A 23,709-nucleotide genomic window follows, 5' to 3' on the forward strand; every position below is an offset into this window, starting at 1 on the left:
GGACTTCTAATGAAACCATGCACTTTTTAGGTTACTACATCGATATATAACTATTATTTTTCTATCGATCTATAAGTAAGTTTCTAGATTACTACATATAATATTATTTTATTTTACGTATTATTCATTCAATTAAAGCTCGAAAATTTGACAGGATCGGAGTAGGGTTTAAATCTTTCAACCTCTATATAGAATAAATCATTGTCACATATATACGTATATGCAACATTTATACACATAATAAGACTATTTGATTATTTATTTATAATATATGATAGCTAAAAATAAAATTAGAAAAAATAGGAAGGGTAGGTCCCTACGAGCCTTAATGAAGTTCTGGCCTAGAACAAACTAATAAAAATAAAACAAAAAGGTGGTAAACCTGAAAACAAGGAAAATTATACTTTTTATTCCTTCATATTAATAATGGAATTGTCAAACGTTGAAACTTCAAATTAAAGCATGAAATGCAACTAAAGAGAAAGGCACAACCTACCTTGTCAATTCTTATATTGATAAAGTAATTATAAGAATTATTCGTCAAAAATAAAACAATATATTTTAGTGGTTATTTGGATAATATAGTCAAAATTCGGGCATATAGGGGATAGTGATTGTAATAGAACAAATACATATCTTGGATATGTCCTCCCCTAAATATAGTTTTAATATAGTTTAGTACTTAAGAAAATTTTTACTCCATATAACATGAGTATTTAATTTGTATACTATTGTACATAACCTTAAATTATTATACCAAGTATACAATTTGTATTCTCCATTATTTAATTTAGAAAATATATTTTAGAAACAGCTTATTCCATGCCACCGCAACACAAATGGAGTTTTATCTCTGAGATGATGCCTCCGGCCTCTTAGTACTTCCCAAGTACGTACAAAGATAACTTCTTATGCGCGCAAAGCGGTGAGGATATGTAGGAGCCATGAGGTAGTCACGACATAATAAAATTTTTAAAATCTAAAAAATTGAGCTAGAATTGGACCCTATTATACTAGAAGTACTATAAGAGGGTTCGTTGCTAATTACTACTGCTTATAAAAATGGTCGTGGAATATTTTACTCGATAATTTGCTAGCGCATTAGTGCATAGATAAAATAATTCATCTTGAATGTTTAATGAAAAAAAAAAAAATAATAAATTGAAGGTAAATTCGATCCAATCACTTACTTCGTACAAGCCCAAGATAGTTTTATACTAAAACAGATTGCTAATCACGTCAGTGGGGTGATCTATTAGATTTTGTTGTACGACACATATTTTGTCATATCTCCTCTCCTCCATCAATATAATACTCTGCATAGTAATAGAAATCATTTTGACTAGTAAACATTTCGATTTTGAATATTAAGACATAATTAATAGGTTTAATAATGAAAGAGATTGAATGAGATTTTTAAGGTAAAGCTAAGACTCTAGAGAATTAATAATGAGGGCTTGTTGACAAATTGAACGAGTACCAAAAAATTAATCAACAAAATAGGTTATAAAATCCAAATAATTAGTCTCAAACATAACTAAATTCTACCCAAAATAAATTTTCAATATCCATTATTAGAAATAACCATCTAGATGCTATATTGCTATTTATACATGACATTCCTGCTTAATAGTTCTTATTGCAAAAAAAATCACATACATCACAAAGTTGTGTAAATCCAACAACAAAACGAACCATGTATGCCCTAGTATCAATTATAAGGACATATTTATGTTTATTATTTTTAGTACTAATAAACCATATCATTTTTATTCCAGTAAACTCGATAACACCAATCACCATGTTTACTGCCCCGGACATCACCAAGCCCAATTGCCCTCGAAAATGCGGTGACTTAACCATCCCCTACCCATTTGGAGTAGGGTTTGGTGCCGGCTGCTCGAGAAGTCTATGGTACGACATCTTTTGTATGACTTCTTTCAATCCACCTAAGGCTTTTTTACTTGCAGCCAGTGACAAATATGGAAATGCAGTGGAGATCCTCGACATATCCGAATCTCACATCCGTCTTAGGAACCAAGTCCTAAACAAGTGTTTCAATTCAACGGCTGTTATATCCCCTGAATATTCCGACACTTTGAATTTCAACCTCGTCACAACACTTGTTCCGTACAGTGTATCAGGTACACGGTGGCAATCAAGTCCATGTAAACTAGCTAGCTCATCAAGAGGAAGTATATATATAGAGTCTACTTCATTCCTCTGTGTTTATAAGTTGTTCTAGGATCACTTCTTACATTATTTACTCACTTCAATTTGACCATCATTTTCTAATACAAATAATAAATAATAATCATGTTGATAAGCACACACATTTTAGAAATTTTATAAATAATCACCCTTTTTTTTCAAAAGGGTAAGCTTTCACCACTTCTTAATAAAAAGTTTTATTTTTAATTTAAAAATATAAACAATGACTTTTGTGTCAAAAATTTCTCTATTAAGGTTTTGGAAGTCATTTGGTCATTTGAGTTCGATTTAAGGTCAAAATTTGAAAAAATTTATCAAAAATGCCTCTTTTTTCGTGCTAATAATAATCTCAGTTTGCTTAACACGTACAAAATGAAGCATTTTCAATAACTTCTTGTTTATATATTGAACTCAAATCGACTCCAAAGGCCATAGGACCAAAATGACCCTTTAAACCTTAACAAAATGGATGTAATAAATCCTAAACTATGTGTAGGTACCGCCAACAAGTTGTTCGTTGTGGGGTGTAATGACTCCTCCGATTTCGTATCAACCTTCGATGCCACTCCCATTGTGATCTCTAATGATGAAGGTACTTCATGTAGTACTTCATGCAGCTCCGACGCCAGAAATGTGGTTTCAGGCAAATGCAATGGCAATGGGTGTTGCCAAGCCGTCATTCCTGGGGGAATGAGATCTTATTCGTTGAGTTTCGGTCTTCTCATGAACCATACATCGACTGTGACATATAATCCTTGTGGGTACTCATTTGTGGCAGACCAAGAAAGCTTCAAATTTTGCGGCATTCCAGATCTTAATGACCCCAGCTTTGTAAACAGGACAACATATGAAGCTCCTTTGGTGCTAGATTGGTTCATAGAAAATGATACATGTGCTAATGCTCAACGCGATCTTGACTCCTATGCATGTGTGCAAAATACTACTTGTGTCGATGCCATTGATAGTGATATTGGAGGTTATCGATGCAGTTGTCTTCCTGGTTATCAAGGCCATCCATATCTTTCTCCTGGTTGCTCAGGTATATATATGCACGATACCAACTTCATCAATGAAAGTTTTATTTCCCAAAAAAAAAAATGTTCATTCTATATATGGATTAATAGATAGATTCAAACCTTATTATTTACTCCGTATGTCATATAAGATGGATTTTCTACACCTTGGTTAGATCATGAAATTTCCATGAAAAAAGAAAATTAAGTTGTTTGAACAAATAGTACTATTTCCTTTAACTTTTAGTTGCAACTTTGGACTATTATTATTTGTGAGGTATAAAATATTCCAAAGTTGTAACTAAGTTAACGGAGGTAGTAATTGTATACAATGAAGTCATCATTAACAAAATATTGTGTATGGTAATATGTACAAGATTCATGCATTCCTATTACTCTTTTTTTATTTTTATTTTTTTCAATTTTGAAATCAAAATATTGCAATTCACTACTAATTCAGCATTTGCAATTTACTAGTGTTGCAAAGAGTGAGATAATTTTTGTTTGTATTAATCTTTTAATGTGCATAGATATAAATGAATGCGCGGATCCAAGTAGTAGCCCATGCTCTATGATATGCACGAATATACCAGGAAACTACACATGCTCTTGCCCATCTGGATATGCTGGTGATGGTAGAAAACAAGGGACGGGTTGCAAACGACAATTTCCTATAATGAAGGTTGCCTTAGGTACTAATTGTTAATTTAAGCAAGAACAAACTTCTTAATTTAACATGTTTATTAATTATATCTTTCCATAATTAGTAGTAATTCTTTCAGGAAATTACACTTTTTTTATTAATGGAAACTATACTTTGTCAACTCACCTAAAAATTAAGGCACGTTATATAGCCTGATATAAATATGTTGTCAATAATAATGTCTTCCAAAGTGTAACTAACTACAACTTGTTAATAAAAATAATTAGTACATAGTGCTTGTTGGGTCTCATGCTTTCTTGTAGTTGATCTCATAACAATTTTCATGTTTTTTATTGCTTGATTATAACACAGGTGTTGGCTTCGGCTCCCTATTTTTACTTATTGCACTCATTTGGATGGTCTTTGCCGGGAAGAGAAGAAGGATTTCAAAAATGAAAGAGTTGTTCTTTCAAAAAAATGGAGGTTTGTTGTTGAATCAACTAATAACCCCCAATACGCATGATAACATGGAGCAAGTAAAGGTCTTTACTATTGATGAGTTGATGGTGGCCACCAAGAACTTCAAGGAAGAAAGGATCATTGGTCGAGGTGGCTATGGTACAGTTTACAAGGGATTATTACCGAATAATCTAATTGTTGCTGTTAAGAGATCAAAGTTCATGGATGAGGGTCAAATCGAACAATTTATTAATGAGTTGATCCTCCTAGCACGAACAAAACATCCAAATGTGGTACGACTTCTAGGTTGTTGTTTGGAGGTTGAAGTCCCATTGTTAGTCTACGAGTTTATTTCCAATGGCACGTTACATGATCACATTCACAATATAGACGGGGCTTCATGGTATTCTTGGAGAAATTGCTTGCAAATTGCCATGGACTTGGCCAATGAACTAGCATATATACATTCAATACCAATAATTCATCGAGACATCAAATCTTCAAATATTTTACTAGATGATAGTCATACACCAAAAATATCCGACTTTGGTGCTTCACGATTGATTCCATCAAATCACACCCATTTATCCACCGTTGTCCAAGGTACACTAGGATATCTAGACCCAGAGTACTTTTTTTCAAGCCAATTAACCGAGAAAAGTGATGTTTATAGCTTTGGTGTTGTTCTCGCTGAACTCTTAACAAGGACAAGGCCTCTTTTACCGGGGAGGCAAATGGACCAAAATTGCAATTTGGCAGCATACTTTATACAATCGATACAAGAAGACAATTTATTCGACATTCTGGACTCTCAATTGATTGTGGAAGCAACTCAAGAGCAGCTTATCTTTATCGCAAATCTTGTACAACGATGCTTAAGTGTTAAGGGTGATGATAGGCCAACAATGAAGGAAGTCGCACTTGATCTAGAAGAATTATGTAAGCAACCAACGAACTTGTCTCCAATTGAACGAGAAATGTAATGGCAACATACATGATTACATAACAGGAGAATTTATTATGTTATCATCAATTACTATTAATGTTTTTTTTTTTTAGGACTATTAATTAATTTTCTTTTAATTTGGTTGTTCTTGACATTTTCTCAAGGTGTCTGGTTCTTAACATTTTTCCTAAGGTGTCTTGCTTTTATTTTGGTTTATATTTTAGACTAAGGTATCTTGATCTTGTGATTTTAATGAGAAAAGTATATCTTGACGATCATACGGATAATGTTGGTAATTGCTTCAAATTATTAGTCGTTAGTGTTTCCTATCTTCTTGTTATTTGTTGTTAGTGTATGCTTATTATAAGGAGTATTAGTGTTAGTGGGTCTTAGGATATTTACTAGTAGTGGGTTAGTTAGTGGGATATAGCGTAGCACATTCTTAGAACTTTCAGTTACTTAGTCCGGGTCTTTAGGCATGCAGTATGTTAGTGGAGTATGATAGTATTTAGGGCATGTTCTCATTGACTGAACTCAGCTGAACTGAACTGAACTGAACTGAACTGAGCTGAACTGAACTGAATATTTTATAAGAGAAGAAAATTAGGAGCTGAACTAAACTGAACTGAACTAAACTGAGCTGAACTGAACTGAACTGAATTTCAACGTAAGAGAACAGACCCTTAGTCTATATATAGGTTTTGTACTTTGCTTTGAATAGATATGATTCATATGAAGTTGTAGTCCTTGTTTATCTTTTACTTCGTATCATCATCAGTTTATTTTGGTGCATTATATTGTTTCATATTCATTGTTTTAAGTTTCATTAGATAATACCCCCAATAAATAAAATAAAAAAATAAATAAAATAAAAAATAAAAAATAAAAACCTAAGAAGTTCTTCAAATCAAATTTGATATCAAACTAAGATCGATCTTGCTGAATTTGTGGCGGCCAAAATTTCTGATTCAAAAAATTAAGACACCTTGTTTGAGTAACAAACAACAAAACAATGCAACTTGAATCAAAAAACATGTAAACTCACTATACAGTTCCATAATAAAGATCTTTCATTCTTACAATGATGCCTTTGCAATGATTCATACGTTAATTGATCATTGTTTTTCAGGCATAGTCATGGTGTCATGCTTAGCTAAGCTATTGCTTGGGGTCGAATACATTGTTTGCCTCCATAAGTCTCCTAGTTCCATCGCCACTTCTTTCATTTTTGGCCTCAAAGCACCTTCAACACTTAAGCATCGTTGTACAAGATTTGCCGTTGAGATTAGTTGCTCTTGAGTTGCTTCCGTAACCAATTGAGAATCCAAAATATTGAACAAATTATCTTGCTGCATAGAGTTGACAAAGTACGTTGCCAAATTTTGATTATGTTCTTCAGTTTGCCTCTCTAACAAAAGTGGCCTTGTCCTCGTTAAGAGTTCAGCAATGACTACGCCAAAGCTATAAACATCACTTTTTTCAGTCAATTGACTTGAAAAAAAGTACTCTGGATCGAGATATCCTAGTGTACCTTGTACCACGGTTGACAAATGAGTCTCATTTAATGGAATTAACCTTGAAGCTCCAAAATCGGATATCTTCGCTGCATAACTATCATCTAGTAAAATATTCGAGGACTTAATGTCTCGATGAATTATTGGTAAAGAATGTATGTATGCCAAAGCATTAGCCGAGTCCATGGCAATTCGCAAACAATTGCTCCAAGAATACCAAGAAGGTCTCTCTTGATTATGTATATGATCATGTAGTGTGCCATTGGAGATAAACTCGTAAACCAACAATGGGACTTCAACCTCCAAACAACATCCTAAAAGTCGTACCACATTAGGGTGTCTTATTCGTGCAAGAAGTATCAACTCGTTAATAAATTGTTCAATTTGATTCTCATCAACGAATTTTGATTTCTTCACTGCTACAATTTGATTATTCGGTAAAAATCCCTTGTAAACGGTACCATAACCACCTCGACCAACAATTTGTTCGTCCTTAAAGTTCTTGGTGGCTACCTTCAACTCGTCGATGGTAAATACCTTAACTTGGTCCATGTCTTCTTGGTTATCGTTCGTAATTCGTTGTTTCAATAGCAAACCCCCGTTTCTTTGAAATAACTGATTTTTCATATTAATAATCTTTCTTTTTCTTCTTGTCAAGTATAGCCAACTTGCTACAATGAGTAAAATTAAGGACCCAAAGCTAACACCTGTAATAAGGAGTAGCAAATTAAGTAACGTATAACAATAAGGACACTTTAAAAATCCAATAAATGTAGGAATTCATGAAGAGTGTGAAAATGGCAGAGCAGACATATTTAGATGTACATTTTGTTTCTTCACGCTAATTTTAATTTATTTGAACTTAATATTTATTCAATAGGTTGATTTTATAAGTAACGTATAACATATACTTTATAACACATTCCAACCATTCATATAATTTGTAGTGCTTGGCATTGTGGGCAAAGTGGCCAAGAATTATTTTTTTTTAAATAAATAAATAAATAAATAATTACCCAAAGCAACTTGCAAAGTAGGAAATTGTCGTTGGCAGCCTGTCCCTTGTTTTTTACCATCGCCGGTATATCCCGATGGGCAAGAACACTTGTAGCTTCCTATAGTATTTTTGCATCTCATGGTGCATGGACTTTTATCAATATCTATGCATTCATCAATATCTGCCAAAAAAATAATAATAAAAAAAAAATTAACAATTATGACATGATTTATACTCAGTATCAGATATCACTTGTGTTTTTTTAGACGTATTGTTTTTTTTAGGAAATTCCTTTTAGTTGACGCGTTTCTTCTTTTGATAAGTTTTTAAGTTTTTTAATGTAAATTTCTGATAAGTTGTCGTACACCTGTCAAAAATAAATTCCTAACAAAACCAACTAACAATGTAGTAGGGTAAGTAGGGTCGAATCCACAGGGAGATGGTATTAATCTAACCTCTAAGAAATTGGAGAAACTAACCTATGTCACGAAATTCAGATAGAAAAGTAGTCTAAATTAAAAAAAAAAAAAAGAAATAAAACAATTAATAAAAAGACCTAGGGTTATGGTTCACCATGTTTATAGTTCTAAATCTATCAAAAATTAATAACAATTCAATCAATCAATTGTCTAGAGCAATTGCTAAGCCTACGGTCGGGTCTTAACGCTCTCAATTCAACATATGTAGTTCGGTCGCTAACATAATCAGAATTGCTAATTGTAGGTAAGCCTCTAAAAGTAAGATCTTTCGATTCAAACTCTTATTAACATGAATTAATCATACAATTGATCAGGTTGCAAGATTAACAAGAAAAACACTATCAATTAGAGATATCAATAATCAAATCATAAATAATATCAATCAAGAATTAAAGTATAAAAATGGATTCCCAAACCCTATAAATTAAACTACTCAAACATGAATGAAATAATTAAAGCTAAATCTAATAAAGAAAGCATAATTAAAATAAAGAAATAAAATTAAAAATCCATGGAGTTGCCCATGAGAAAACTAGGGCTAAGAAAACGAACATAAAATAAAAAGTATGAAAAAGCATAAGGGAAAATAATTATCCCTTGAGTATTTATAATATCCTAAAAGTCTAAAACTATTCTAAAAAATAAATAAAGAAAAGAAATAAGAAAATAATAAATACAAAAGTTGCAATGTTATTGGATGATAAAAGATGACGTGGCACGAATAAGATCGATAGATCAAGGGACGAGTGAAGATGTATGTGCAGCGACGAAGCCTCGTGGTCGTGGGCTGCGTTGGCTGCTCGTCAGAACCTGCGGGCGCAGGTCAGCCCCGCGGCCTGGCAGTAGCGCTGGGAAGTCGAGTGGGCGCGGGGTTTGGTCGCAGGGTAGATAGCACGGATTAAAACGTCCATAACTTCTGTTCTAGAAGGCTTCTTGGGGAGTATGACCTATCATTGGAAAGCTCTTCAAGTATAGTTTCGAATGCAATTTGAATCGCATCAATCCGATTTGTAAAACTCAAGTTATGATCAAAAGAGTGAACAAAGGTCAGTTTTGACACTATGTAAACCATCGTTTTTCTTCGTTACTAACTCAAATTCGTTTCCGTAAAGTGCATAACGACCCTTGTGGATGCTATATCCATTCCTCATGCATATAAATCTCAAAACAAGCTTCCACAAACATATATCCTTCATTGAACAACCTCGATTCATCGACTTTTCATCCTTTCATTATCCGGTTTTTCAAAAATCACTCCGAAAGCGTCCAAATAGTTATAGAAACTACCTGAAACATTAAGAAAACACAAACGAAGCGTAATAGAGCACAAAATGAACAACTTATGCAATTACAACCTAATAAGCGATAAAAGACTCAAAAAACAACTATAAAACTAGCATAAATGTGCCTATAAACTCTATATAAATGTGATTCATCAATTTCCTATTATTCTTACTTAATAACTTTAAATTAACTAGCTTTTTGGCCCGTTCAATGCACAGGTTGTTATTTTGGGTTAATATTTTCATATGTAGGAATGAAGATTGTTTCATTTCTAAAACTTAAAAGAAAAAAAAAAAAAAAAAAAAAAAAAAAGAGGGTAGAACCGTGAAAGAAGATGAAGGAATTTAGTTATTAGATATATACACGTGAAGATTGTGGGATATAAAATGACATATTATTTTAAATTATATTAAAAGTCTAGGAGTTGAAAATAGGGGTGTCCGTTCGGTTTTCGGTTTGGATTTAGTCCAAATCCGATCCAATCCAAAATATAATTCGGTTTTCAATTTTTCAATCCGATCCGATACGAATTTCTCTCTTGATCCAATCCGAATTAAAATTCGGTTATTTGGACCCGATTCGAAAATCCGAATTATAATACATTATTTTTTAGCGCCTAATACAATTATAAAAATAAAGCATTACTACAAATAAAAGTCTTCAAAATCATGATTAAAATAAATAGTTCAACTTCAAGTCATTAATTAATTAATACAAAGCTCTCTAACTTATTTTATGTAGTAGTAAGTATTTAAGCTAAACTTCAAAATATACAGAAATCTATATTTATACAAGCTTAATTTTACAATTCGGTTTTCGGTTTGGATTGGATCCAATTAGGGTCAATCCGATCCAATCCGAAAATTCGAATTTCCAAAAAATCTCAATCCGATCCGATCCGATTTAAAGTTCGGATCCGATCCGAATTGATAATTTGGTTTGGATTGGATTGGATTTTGGGTTTTATCCGAATTATGGACACCCCTAGTTGAAAAAATAATTTTTATTATAATTTATATGTTTATGTAATGTGTATTAATTAAAACATTATTTTATTATGGTGGAAATGAAACACTTCATTTTCTTACTTGAATTTGCAAGTTGTATAATGCATAAAGACTTAAACATAAATATTTAGGGAAATGATATGTGGCATATGGGGTGATGAGTGACTTGTGAATTGTGATGTCATGTGTCATATGAAAAATTTATGGTTTGTGTTTTTAAATACTAAGTATAGATTTATACTTCGATTGGTAGTAGATATTTTGTCATTTTAACATCTTTTGATTGAATAACCTCCTTAAAAAGGATGCCTAAATAAAGTGTGTCAACTAATAAGAAACATATAAGTCATACGTACTGTATTATATTAGAAACCTTAATATTTGAATAGTTTGCTAATATTGCAATAGTTTGACTTTTACAGTACATTTGTCAATACAATTTTTATCTTATTATCTTTAATTATATTACCTACACTCTTTGAACATATCTGCATGTTGCCTTATTTCCAATGAGAACATTAGTTAATGGAAACATTTACATGTCAAAAAAAAAAATCGAAGTTTTTTTAGTTGATTCATTCTGACTTGGCAGAGTTGGCACATTCAGTAACGTGCAACTATGGCCCTTAATACTATTGGATGTGTAATGTAAAAATATTACTCCGTACAAACATATATTAAAAATAACTGTCGAGATGACTCTAATGAGATCTAACATAAATGTGTTTATTGTAAATTTAGATGGGGTAAAGATGGCATATTAGTTTTGGTATGAAAGTCTCAATATTAAATGTTTGGGATTAGTCTTAATGCCACTTTCAATTTATCATTTTTTATTCAATTTTTATAAGGCTAATTAAAGATACTAATGTTTGAAGTAGCGTATTAACAAATGTAAAAGTCAAAATGGTATAATTATCTCTTCTCTAAACAGAAAAAGTACTTAAGATAACATACCTGAGCACCCCGGACTAAGGTAAGGGTTACCCTCATAACCTGGAAGACATTTGCAACGATACCCTCCAATGCCACTATCGTCGGCATTGACACAACTAGTGTTCCCTTTACATTCGTAAGTGTCACGATTACGTCGAGCATTAGCGCACGTAACATTAGATATGACCCAATCTAGAACCAAAGGAGCGTCATACATTGTTCTGTTGATAAAGTTTGGGTCATCAAGATCTGGAAGCCCGCGAAATTTGAAGCTTTCATGGTCTGCCACAAATGAATATCCACAAGGGTTATAAGACGAAATATTGGTATGATTACTATTATACTCGTGCATTTCATAAGATCTTATTCCGTTGGGTATTGTGGATTGACAACACCCTATGCCATTGCATTCGCCTGCTACGACATCCTTGGCACCGGAGCTGCACTTGGTTCGGCATGATTTGCCTCCATCGCCGGAGAGTATGAAGAAGGAAGGATCGTTGGTTATTGACCCAGACACAGTAAAGTAGTCGTTGCACCCCACAACGAAGAATTTGTTAGCTGTGCCTATATCCATTCACAGATGTATGTGAGAGATATGTATTCAAATATCTATCTATACTTATCTATTTAAAAAACGTTTCTAAAATCGTTTATGCGGCACATTATTCCCTCCTTAACAAGCATTGTGCCATGTCATCTATCACTCAATAAGTATTGTGACACATCATCACTAAACAACACATCATCATCACTTAACAAAGCTTTACTACCATTATTTGATAGATTAATATAAAAAAAAACTTATTATGGGTTTCGAACACTAAACCTTAGGAAAATAAAATCAAACTTTTTACCATCTTAGACAATAATAAATTATGTCATCTTCATAAATAAATACCCTCTCCGTTTTTAAACATTTGCTCAACTTTTCTTTTCTGACAGTTTTTTAAATATTTGCTCCATTTCCTTATTTGGAAATCTTTTACAATATTTACTTCATTTTTTTGACCCAACATAAATCATATTTTATTAGTTTTATATTCTTTCTCCTCCAATTCTCTCAACTACTTTTGTTGTTTACACTTTTTATTCTTCTTCCTACCCTCTACCTTCATATTTTATTACTTTATCCAATTTCTCCTAAAACTCCGCTCATGGAAATACGGAGCAAGTATTTAAAAAAGGAGGGAGTGTTGGAACTAAGAGTCTGTTCACATTTACTGAAATGAGCTTAACTAAACTAAACTAAATTGATTGGAGCTGAATTGAGTGGAACTGAATTGAACTGAACTGAACTGAATATTTTATGAGCGAAGGAAATTAAGAGCTGAACTGAACTAAACTAAACTAAACTGAACTGAAATTAAGTAAATATGAACAGGTTCTAAGAATGCAAATATATGAATAAAATGTTATAAACAAAGCTACTGCATTTATGAGCAAATAATAACGTACATGGAAGGCCTTTATATAAGTTAAAGTCTAATACTAATAATGCTAATTTTAAGCTAACAACATACTAACTAGTGCCAAAAATATATGAAACATGGGTAAATAGTGGAGTTATATTAGTTATCACTGCATTAGTGCACATAAATAATGATAATAATAATAATAACAATAACAATAATAATTGGATTTTTTTTTTTTTTTGAAAAACTACCTTTTAAACTCAAGATTTAACTACCTTATAAGGTATAAAATGTTGTAATTGACTACCTTCCACCGAAATGATACATTTGACTTTTATTTCCCGACGTTGACCATGTCACGTGAGGGTCATGTGACCCTTTAATGACTTAATTCCCCCCCCCCCCCCCCCGCCCTTTTTCACAAATTTTCCCGCTTTACACCAATTCAGATCATATGGGAAATTTTGGGGGAAATGGAGGAATTAAGTCATTAAAGGGTCATGTGCCCCTCACGTGACATGGTCAACACTGGAAAATAAAAGTCAAATGTGTTATTCCGGTAGGAGGTAGTCACAACATTTTATACTTTATAAGGTAGTTAATTACAACTTTTTGTTTTTAAAGTAGTTTTTCGCAAAATTCGAAGTTTTAAAGACAGTTTTTCAAAAAAAAAAAATCCTTAATAATTAATATTGAAACCCATTGTAGCCCACTTATGAGTGTCCCACATTGGAGAAAGAGGAGAGATGATTTCACTTTATAAGGTAGAGGAGTACCTCCTACTATTGCCAATTGGTTTTAGTATGGAAGCTCCAAAGCCTAGTTTGTGGACCAAACTCTCCTCCTCCTTGTTCAGGTTGCCCAGGCCCATTTCACATTGTTTCGAAATTTAACAATTAAATAAAATCTTTATGATTTTTTCTTAGTAAGAAGGTGCCTTGTTTCATTATCGGCAAATCTAGGTGATATAACGTCTGTTGAATTGAAGCAAATGTAACCAATTTGATTTTTAAGACGGATATGAGTTTCAGATATATCGAGGATCTCTATTCCTTTTTTAAATGTATCTTCGGCTGGTATAAGGAATGCTTTCGGAGGATCGTAAGATGTCATGCAAAAGACGTCGTACCACAAGCCTCTTGAGCAATTGCCTCCCAAGCCGACCCCGAATGGGTAGGGGACGGTAAGGTTGCCGCATTTGCGAGGGCAGCCGGGTTGCGTGATCTTCGGGGCAGTGAACATGGTCATTGGTTCTATCGAGTTTGCTGGGATAATAGAAGAGAGCAGTAAAACTGCAATTGTGAAGGTTATAGCATGCATGGTTCTTTGTTTGGGCTAACTAATGTTGTTTACTACTTGGAATACTAGAGTTAATTAGCAAAATTGGATTTGTTGATGGGAAATTCTACTGTTTAGTTGACGGAAATATTTTTAATTCGTCTATTGATGAAATTGTGTACATTATTGCGTGCATAACAATTTGTGTAATATTCAAGAAAAATATTTTAAGGGAATATTCTGGATAGTCATTACATATACTAGTATTTTATTAGTACTATCATGTATGAATAGTTGTCAAGAGTTGAAGATAAATTACACATTTGAAAATGTATAACCAATCCAGCAATCCGTCAAAAAAGGAAAAAAAATGTAGTATGTACTATCAAGGTTTTTTTTATTATTATTTTTTATTTTTTATTTTTTAAATTCTATGGTAGTCATCCTTAAAATAAAAATCATTATACTAATTAATTATCAGTTGTTTTTTATTTAATTATTTTTATTTCAAATTTAATTATAATATTTTTTAAATTTTTTTTTATTTCCATAACTAATTGATGAATAATTTTTTAATTTCAGCAATAATAAAAACTGAATTTTGTAAATTAATTAGGAAAGTTAATAGATATTCAAATTTTTAACAAGATTAATTAATGAATTTTAAAAATTAGATAATAGTTTATATTTAATTTGAACATTAAAAAATAAATCAAAGTTAGCCAAAAAAAAATTAGTACAAGGGTAGTCAATATAAGGATGACTACTCTATTAAAAAACAGGAAAATTTAACAATAAAAAACCAACCTTTGCTCCAATCTCCCAAAATGAATCAACCTTTAAATCTGCCCAAAATAAACACAAGTTTGAATTTTTTTTTTTTCTCCCATAGTAAACCCAAATGACTTGTGACTTGAATAACCGGTCACTTTTTTTATTTTCCATTTACTACCTTTTTAAAATAAATAAAATTAAATTAAAATAATTATTAAAAAAAAAAGAAAAACTCAACCCCCGATCCATTGCCGGCCTCCCCACCTCCCTCTGTCTGTCGACGGACGACGCCCAACCACTCCCGGTGCCAGCAACCCCACCCTCAAACCCTAAATCACCTTCTCGAAACCACCCTCCTACGCCACAATTTACCCCTCAATTGTCAACCAATCACCACCACTTTGCCGCAACAATCCACATCCTTTTCCTTACCACCATTCACCACACATTCCTCCTCCAGCCACAGCCCAAAATCGCCACCAATCACACCCTTGTAAGGCCATAATCATCGTTGTTGATTTTGTAACACCTTAACCCATAAACTGAGCAACACCTCAACTTGCAACTCGCAACCTGTCGCCGGCTAGCAACACTATGACTCGTCCCTCAATGTTTTTGATATTGTTGATGAAGAGTTCGATTAGGGTTTGTATGATTGGTGGTGGAGTTGCGTTGGGAAAAGACGTAGTAGGGCTGGTGGGTGGCGATTGTTGTTGAAATGAGGCGGGATTTGTGGGTCTTGGCGGTTGTAGGTGTGGGACTGTGGGCTGCTGATGTTGCTTTGTTTGTGTGGCAGGTATTGTGGTTGTTGGTAAGTAATGTTGGTTTTGGTTGCGAGAATTGAAGGGTGAAGGTTAAGGTGTGAGTATAGCCGGCACTACAACAAAATAAAGCAAAGGTAACAGTGAAAAACCATTGCCTAATATAAAAAAAGTGTTGCCTTGTAGCTAAGGCAACACATATGAGGCGTAGTATATGCCCCCGTTGTCTATTCATAAGGCAACACATTTTTATTCAAAGGCAACAATTTTGAAAACCAAGGTAAAATAATACATAAGGCAACACTTTTACAAAGACAACAAATGAAAAATGTTGCCATCTAAGGAGACAATTCAAAAATGTTTCTAAATGTTGCCACTCCCAAGCATTTAGTAGGTTGTAGGGCTCGAACTTGTGACCTCAAAGTCACAAGGTGACTTCACCACCAACTCCACCAAACTATATATATATATATATATAAAAGCAATATCTTAAATTCTGTTGTCTTTTTAATATAAATATTGCCGTAGATGGCAACATAGATATTAATGTTACATTTTCAAGCAATAGTTTTGTTATTGTTATCTTTTCATGCAACAATTATTATGTTTGTTGTCTTAGACTAGAAAAAGGTAGCACTTTAAGCGACTGTAGCCTTATATATTCTAGAGCAACACTTTTTTATATGTTACTTTAGTTCAAGGTAACAAATAAATATTGTTGCTTTAGATTACTAAGAGTATCATTTCTGTAAGTGTTGCAATCTTAAGTGTTGCCTATTCTCATTTTTTTTGTAGTGTTTTTACTGAACTTAAATTATTTGTACTTAATATTATTTTTTTAAGGTGAAGAGAACAGGGTCTTAGGTAGGGGTGAAATAAACTCGGTTTAAAACCGAACCAAACCGAATAACAAATATGGTTTGGTTTTTTTTTAAGTGGTTCGGTTTCGGTTTTGAAAAAATGAATATTTCGGTTTTCGGTTCGGTTTCGGTTTGAGAAAGTGAAAAATCGAACCAAACCGAAATTAGGCCCAAACCCAAAAAAATACCATAGCCCAATAGATTTAACCCTAAGTATATAAAGAAAAAAAAAACCCTAATTCTCATATTTCACCTCTCCTTTCCTCTTCTCTCTCCTCAGCGGCTCCACCCTCTCTCTCTCCTCTTCTCAGTCGTTTTTCACTCTTTCTCCTGTCCTCTTCTCAGTTTGCACTTATCCCCCTTCACTCTCTTTCCTTTCTCTTCTCACTTCTCCGATCCACCTTCACTTGCATCACCTTCGACGAACTTTCGAGGTTTTTTTGAAGTTTAAACTCCATTAAGGGAATCTACTAAAGGGTTTTCATGTCAAATTCGACCATGAAAACACTAGATCTAGAGTTTTCTTGGTCGAATTTGACCTTTGAAACCCAAATTTGAGGTTTTTCGGTGGAATGAGGTATGTCCTCTTTTTCTTTCTTTTAATTTGGTTTGAGTTTTTTTTCTACTTTGTTTTTATGGTGGTGTGTGATTCAATTGCTGTGGTGGTAGACTGGTAGGTTGTTTTGGCTTTTTTGGGTCGATCTAAGGTTAGGGTTAGGGTTTGGGTGAAAGGGATGAAGGGTGGTGAAATAAGGTGGGTTGTGGGTTGTTGTGGGTGCGGATCTTGGTTAGGGGTGGTGAATAAGGTTAAAACTTGTTTAAATATGTTTGTATGGATTGGTTTGGTTTTGTTTGGTTCGGTTTTGATTGGGTTTGGTTCGGTTTTTTTTTTTGCAAAGTTTGATGTTTATGATGTTTGATATGAAAATTCGGTTTGGTTCGGTTTTTTTTTATGAAACCGAAATAAATATGGTTTGGTTTGGTTCGGTTTCTAAAGTGAAGTGGTGCGGTGTGGTTTCTAAAATCCAGAAACCGAATTAGGGTGGTTCGGTTTCGGTTTGGGCAACAAACCAAACCGAAAACCGAACTTTCACCCCTAGCCTTAGGGCCTGTTCTCATTGACTGAACTCGGCTGAACTGAACTGAACTGAATTGAGCTAAATTGAACTGAACTGAATTGAATATTTTATAAGAGAAGAAAATTAGGAGCTGAGCTGAATTGAACTGAACTAAACTGAGCTAAACTGAACTGAACTGAACTGAGCTGAACTAAACTGAGCTGAACTGAACTAAATTGAACTGAATTTCAACGTAAGAGAACAGGCCCTTAATTAATCTAAATTACATAATATAACTTTTTGTATTTTCCTAAAATATAATTAATTACATGAATTAATAGGTAAAGTGAATAACCGAAAAAAGGAAAAAAGATTTTTTTTTTTTTCTTTTTTTAAAGATTTTTAAAAGTTGATTAGACCGGAAAAAAGTCAATGACCTAAATCCGGATAAAGGATCCTATTTACAACCTAAGTGTGATAAAAGGATCCTATTGGTTTACGAGTTTATCTCCAATGGTACATTATTTGATCGCATTCATAATAAAGATGGAACTTCGTGGTATTCTTGGAGTAATAGTTTGCGGATTGCTATGGATTCAGCCAATGCATTGGCATATATACATTCAATACCAATTATTCATCGAGACATCAAGTCCTCAAACATTTTACTCGATGATAGCTATACAGCAAAGATATCAGATTTCGGAGCTTCAAGATTGATTCCATTACATGAAACCCATCTATCAACTGTTGTCCAAGGTACACTAGGATATCTTGATCCCGAGTACTTTTTTTCAAGTCAGTTATCGGAAAAAAGTGATGTTTATAGCTTTGGCGTAGTTCTTGCTGAACTCTTAACAAGGATAAGGCCACTATCACCGGAGAGGGAAAATGAAGAGCAAATTCAAAATTTGGCAACATATTTTATAAAATCAATGCAGGAGGACAATTTATTTAACATTTTAGGTTCTCAATTAATTATGGAAGCGACTAAAGAGCAACTAATCTCGATTTCAAAGCTTGTAATACGATGCTTAAGTATCAAGGGTGAAGAAAGGCCGACCATGGATCTAGGAGAATTATGGAAGCAAACAACTTACATAATCCCGAGCGAGAATCAGGAGGGCACCATATTTATAGATAGCTTATAGACGTACAATGATCAGCAAAAAGCTTCTGAATTATAGCACATTGTACCATTTATATTACGAGATCCATTTGAAGAAGTTTTTAACTTTTTTTATTGGGTTAATTATATATTACTGGTATCATGGTATGTGTTGACTGTCACATATCCAAAGTTTATAACTTATAGACGTCGAGTTCAATTTTCAGTAGTTTTTTACTCATCCAAAATTTTCTTCATCGAGTCCCTGATTTGATAATGATAAAGGAAAGTAAAGAACATACACAAAGCTCATATTTTATTTTATTTTATTTTTCTTTGACAAGAAAGCTCATATTTTATTTATTGGTACAGTTTTTCTGTGTAGTAAATATAAACTTTTTTTCAAATAAAATAAAATAAATTATATGGGTTATTTTGATTTTTGTCACCACAAAAAAAAAAAAAAAAAAAAAAAAAAAAAAAAAAAATGAAAATTGATTTTCAACCACCAGTCCACCACCCGTCAAGGTAGTTGAATGAACTAACCAATCCTACAAATAACCAAATAGTACTACTAATAGTGTGCAGATACAGTCCAAATCGGTATGTTAGCAGGATACTCAAAGGTAAGATCATTAAATGGAAAAGACCATAAGTTCGTTCAAGTTTGCAAATTAAGATCAACCTTTTTAAAACTATATTTGTGACAATGAACTAGTTTGACCATAAATATACAAGTATCGTACATATTTTCTCTAAGAATACTCCTCTTCTAAGAAACAATGTTACAACATCACATGCATGATTACCAAAGAAAAAGAAAAGCAGAAAATAAAAAGCAAGTTTCTAGTAGAATACAAACGTTGACCTCCATTATTACTAGTAGTCCTTGAATGTGTTGACTGATTGATAGCCATGAGAGGAACTGGTGAAGGGCTTGGTGACGATATATTGTAGAAAGATACAAAATCGTATCTCATAAAGCAACTTGGCACACCGTGATAACTTGACATCATACTACCATTTGAACATTGAAGGGTGTAATTCAAGGAATTCATCAAACACTCTTTGCATTGCTCCCTACTTATATCAGGAGTACATTGAACCATACTATATACTCTCTGATACTCAAAATAACTCTCGTCTCCTAGTCCAAAGTAGCGCGATGATTTCTCCATTGTAGCTTGATCTATTAGTCCTTTTAAGATCGGTTCAACGGTTCGATTTAACTCGCCTCCATCAGGTATACTGATCTCACAGAAATAAAGTTGGGGCTTCAACTCCATGATGTTGTAAATTGGACGGTTTGCATAGCGTAACATGCATTGCTGCCATAGAGAATCATTGTAGTTGTAAGTTCGTTCATTAGCTAGGAAAAAAATTAATTATTCATTTGGTCCCACCATAATATTTCTGTTTGTTTTTTATGACTAATGCACATCTATCTATATCTGTATATTGAGATGAAACTATATTTGAAGTATTTTATAACAGAAGTCATACGAAGTATGTCAAATGTTTATAAGCTTGACCTAAAAAAATTAAATAGGACGAATGGGGTATTTTTACAAACTACAAGTTACTATTCAGATAAATTTTTGTTAATTTTTTTTTTTTTGGACACATACTATTCGAATAATTCACCCATTTTATTCAATCACCCGTCCTTTATTTGATTTTTTCGGATAGTTTTTTAGGATGAAAAAATTTATCTCAAATGACAACTCTACTCTCTCCGTTTTTTTTAAAAAAAAATCTTCTTATTTACTGTTAATATAAAATAAAGTACCGGTAGTAAATGGAAATTTGGTCCTTACTTATACTTTTTAGATAGGAAAGAAAAATTAATTTCAATGATTAGTGCTCTGTATTATTCTACTTTATTTAATGTGATCTTGTGGTTGGATAAATAGTGTCAAAAAAAATATTATGATAAAATAAAGCAAAAATAAGAAGATAAAAAAAATTTTAAAATTAAATTAAAAAAATTTAAAAAAAAAATTAAAAAAAAAAAATAATAATAATAATAACAACGGTCATCGTAAGGGCTATATATATGCATTAAATACATTCTTGAAAATTGTATAAAGTTAGGAATTCACGATAAAAACACGCGTAAATCAGTGTAATTAATGTTAATATTTTTATGATTTCTTAACTTTTTACAATTTTCAAGTGTAAATTTAATGCTTATATGTAAAAAAAAATAATAATGCTTATATGCATAATCCTAATTTGAAGAACAAATCAAATAAATATGGAGCAGGTAGGTAAAAAAAACGAATAGGGAACTTTTATAAAGTACGGAGTATATTCTTTAAATTGTTATGAACACCAATACCTCATAGTGGGCTATGGCCTCTTTGGAGGTGCAAATCTCCAAGAGATTCTTTGTGGCTTCCTCAACGCAATCATGGCATGTTCGAAGTGGAAGATCGTTTCGACAGTCGTATAAGGCGAAGACTTCGTTTGCAGCATCCTCGCGTACGCCTTCAGAGTAGTTGGAGAAGATATTGGAAGAGGAGAGGGAGGTAAGATTAGATAAGGCATTTAAGAGGTTCGAATGGAAAAGGCTATTTTTAGTATAGTTGCCAATGCCATTTGAGTCTATACATTTCCAGCCTAGAAAGGTAGCATTATTTTGACTAGTTGTCAAACTTATTAGAGAAAGAGATGTGTAGAAAAGAAGATGAAGAGAACAAATTATTTTCCAGGCCATTGAGAAGCTATTAAGCTATAATAGAAGTTACAACCATGTTCTTATACGACTTTGGAAGAATGTTTAAGTTTTATAATTATAATTATAATTATAATTACAATTATAAGTTCATCCATGTAATTTTAATCAAGCACTCACCTAGTCAATTACACGTACTAGCTAGCTAATATACTCACTCAGGGATGGCAACGGGTCGGACTCGGAGCGGATTATGCTAAATCCGACTCCGACCCGACAGGAAGTCGGAGGTTAAATCCGACTCCGACTCCGACTTCCGACTCCGACATCCGACTCCGACTCCGACTTTAATATCCGACCTCCGACTCCGACTCCGATCCGACCTGACTCCGAGTTTTTTTTTTTCATTATTCAATATACTTTGAGATGTTGGGCTATTTGGGCCTTTACAACCCACACCCAATGCCACCATGACCCATACAAAAATCCACTATCTATTAGAGTCGGAGTCGGATAATCCGTTAAAGTTGGACATTTGTCGGAGTCGGATTTTTTGTAGGATCCGACTCCGACCCTCCTCCGACTCGGAGTCGGATTATTTTAACAGAGTCGAACTCGGATTACTTTTTTCTCGGACTCGGAGCGGATATTTTACCTCGGATCGGGGCGGAATAGGGTCGGATCCGGACTAAATTGTCATCCCTACTCACTCCGTTCTTTATTTGTTTATTTCTCATTTATTGTTCTTACAAATAAATTAGTGTCAGAAATTAAAGTAGGTCCTTGTTTTTACCAACTTTAAAGTATATTATCATTTTATAGTTACATAAACAAACATCTAACCTTATAATTGAACATACATATAATTATATACCTGTATTATAATTAAAATGTTTAATAGTTATTTTAAAACTATTATTATATTTTATTTGGATTTTCAAGTCCGAATGAAGTATATTAAAAAGGAAAAAGAAGGGACTTCAATTATTATCATGAATTTATAGTTTCTTTTTTTTTTTTTTTTTTTTTTTTTTAATCTAGGTTTTAAGGTTCAACGGAACATGGCCAGCAAGCTACGTCGAGGTCAAATGTGCAGCTATTATATATGCCGTCCTGCTAAAAACTTGCCTACCACTACAAGAGCATATGCATATCAATACATCATCATACACCTAACAGTGACGCCAACTATAACAGTGACGTTAACTAATTTATCATTTGATCTTATCAATTTATTTAGTCATGCTAAGTATTTGCCTTGAAGAATCTAGTCACTTAGGCATTCTTGTTACACGGAGTATGCTAATTTTTAACACCCTAAAAAAGCATTCAAATGTTTTTTAATAATGTTTTTTAATATTACAAAAAAAAAAATTAAAACAAATAACTTTTACCTTAACACCACAAAATAGTACAAAAAAATTGATTTTACCACCACTTAATAGTTTTCATACAAAAGCCCATTAAGAGGGTTCTACAATACTGCTACGTGTTACCATGTTATTGTTTAAAAAGAAAAAAAAAATAAAAAGGACGTTTTTTTAAACATCAGTGCTAACCACATGATGGTAAACGCCTGAAATGTGAAGTGAACTGTCATATTCTGACATTGAGGTCCTTATAAGGATATTTTTCACCACTTTAAACATATAATTAAGGCTTTACTTTCTTCACAAAAATGTTAATATACGTACCTTTCTGACAACTTTTCCTTTAAGTTAATAATACTATGTAATATTCTAAGGTTTATGTGGGATAGATAAAACTAAAAAATCTACAACACTAACAAGAACGACATACAAGAATTATTTGGGATCTTAATTATTTGGGATCTTGTTAATAATAGATTTGAGATTGTTGATTAGATTTGCGATACAATTTCCACAAAATTTAACTAGCCTATTCTTACGAATTAGGTCTCCGACATGCTCTCATATGAAGGGCTCAAGTCATGTTTACCTTCTCTTATTTAACAAGATTCAATATAAAATTTGGACGTTCTTTTCTTCATTGTTTTTTCAATTCATTACAATTGTACTACCTCCGATTTTTTTTAGTTGCAACTTTGAAATATTTTATCTCTCTCAAATAATACCAAGTTGCAACTAAAAAAACTGGAGGTAGTATTATTTTACAATTTGATCATTATTTCACTATTTGATCGGTTGTTTTTCTGCTTAAAACTAACAACAAATTCAATAACAAAATTCATAGAACTATATTAAACACTCGTAGTACAATTGAAGCCCATATGATCATAATCAAGATTCTTGCCCGGTGCCATGTAAT

The 23,709-nt window shown here is 32.8% G+C and overlaps 1 protein-coding gene and 2 pseudogenes across 1 annotated transcript; 2 read left to right on the top strand and 1 right to left on the bottom strand.

Moving 5' to 3' along the window:
- The first annotated feature begins 1,801 nt into the window (after positions 1 to 1,801).
- Positions 1,802 to 3,930, top strand: LOC145555392 (wall-associated receptor kinase 17-like). Its single transcript, XM_081617137.1, has 3 exons — positions 1,802 to 2,144; positions 2,708 to 3,250; positions 3,755 to 3,930. The coding sequence occupies exons 1-3, from the start codon at positions 1,802 to 1,804 to the stop codon at positions 3,928 to 3,930; spliced, it is 1,062 nt and encodes a 353-aa protein (XP_081473263.1).
- Positions 3,931 to 4,394: 464 nt separating this feature from the next.
- LOC145555394 (wall-associated receptor kinase 17 pseudogene) lies at positions 4,395 to 5,309 on the top strand (annotated as a pseudogene).
- Positions 5,310 to 6,387: 1,078 nt separating this feature from the next.
- On the bottom strand, positions 6,388 to 12,066 carry LOC145555395 (wall-associated receptor kinase 5 pseudogene; annotated as a pseudogene).
- Between the last annotated feature and the right edge of the window lie 11,643 nt (positions 12,067 to 23,709).

The sequence above is a fragment of the Chenopodium album genome, chromosome 8 (assembly GCF_948465745.1).
Source record: "Chenopodium album chromosome 8, dcCheAlbu1.1, whole genome shotgun sequence".
Taxonomy (NCBI): domain Eukaryota; kingdom Viridiplantae; phylum Streptophyta; class Magnoliopsida; order Caryophyllales; family Amaranthaceae; genus Chenopodium; species Chenopodium album.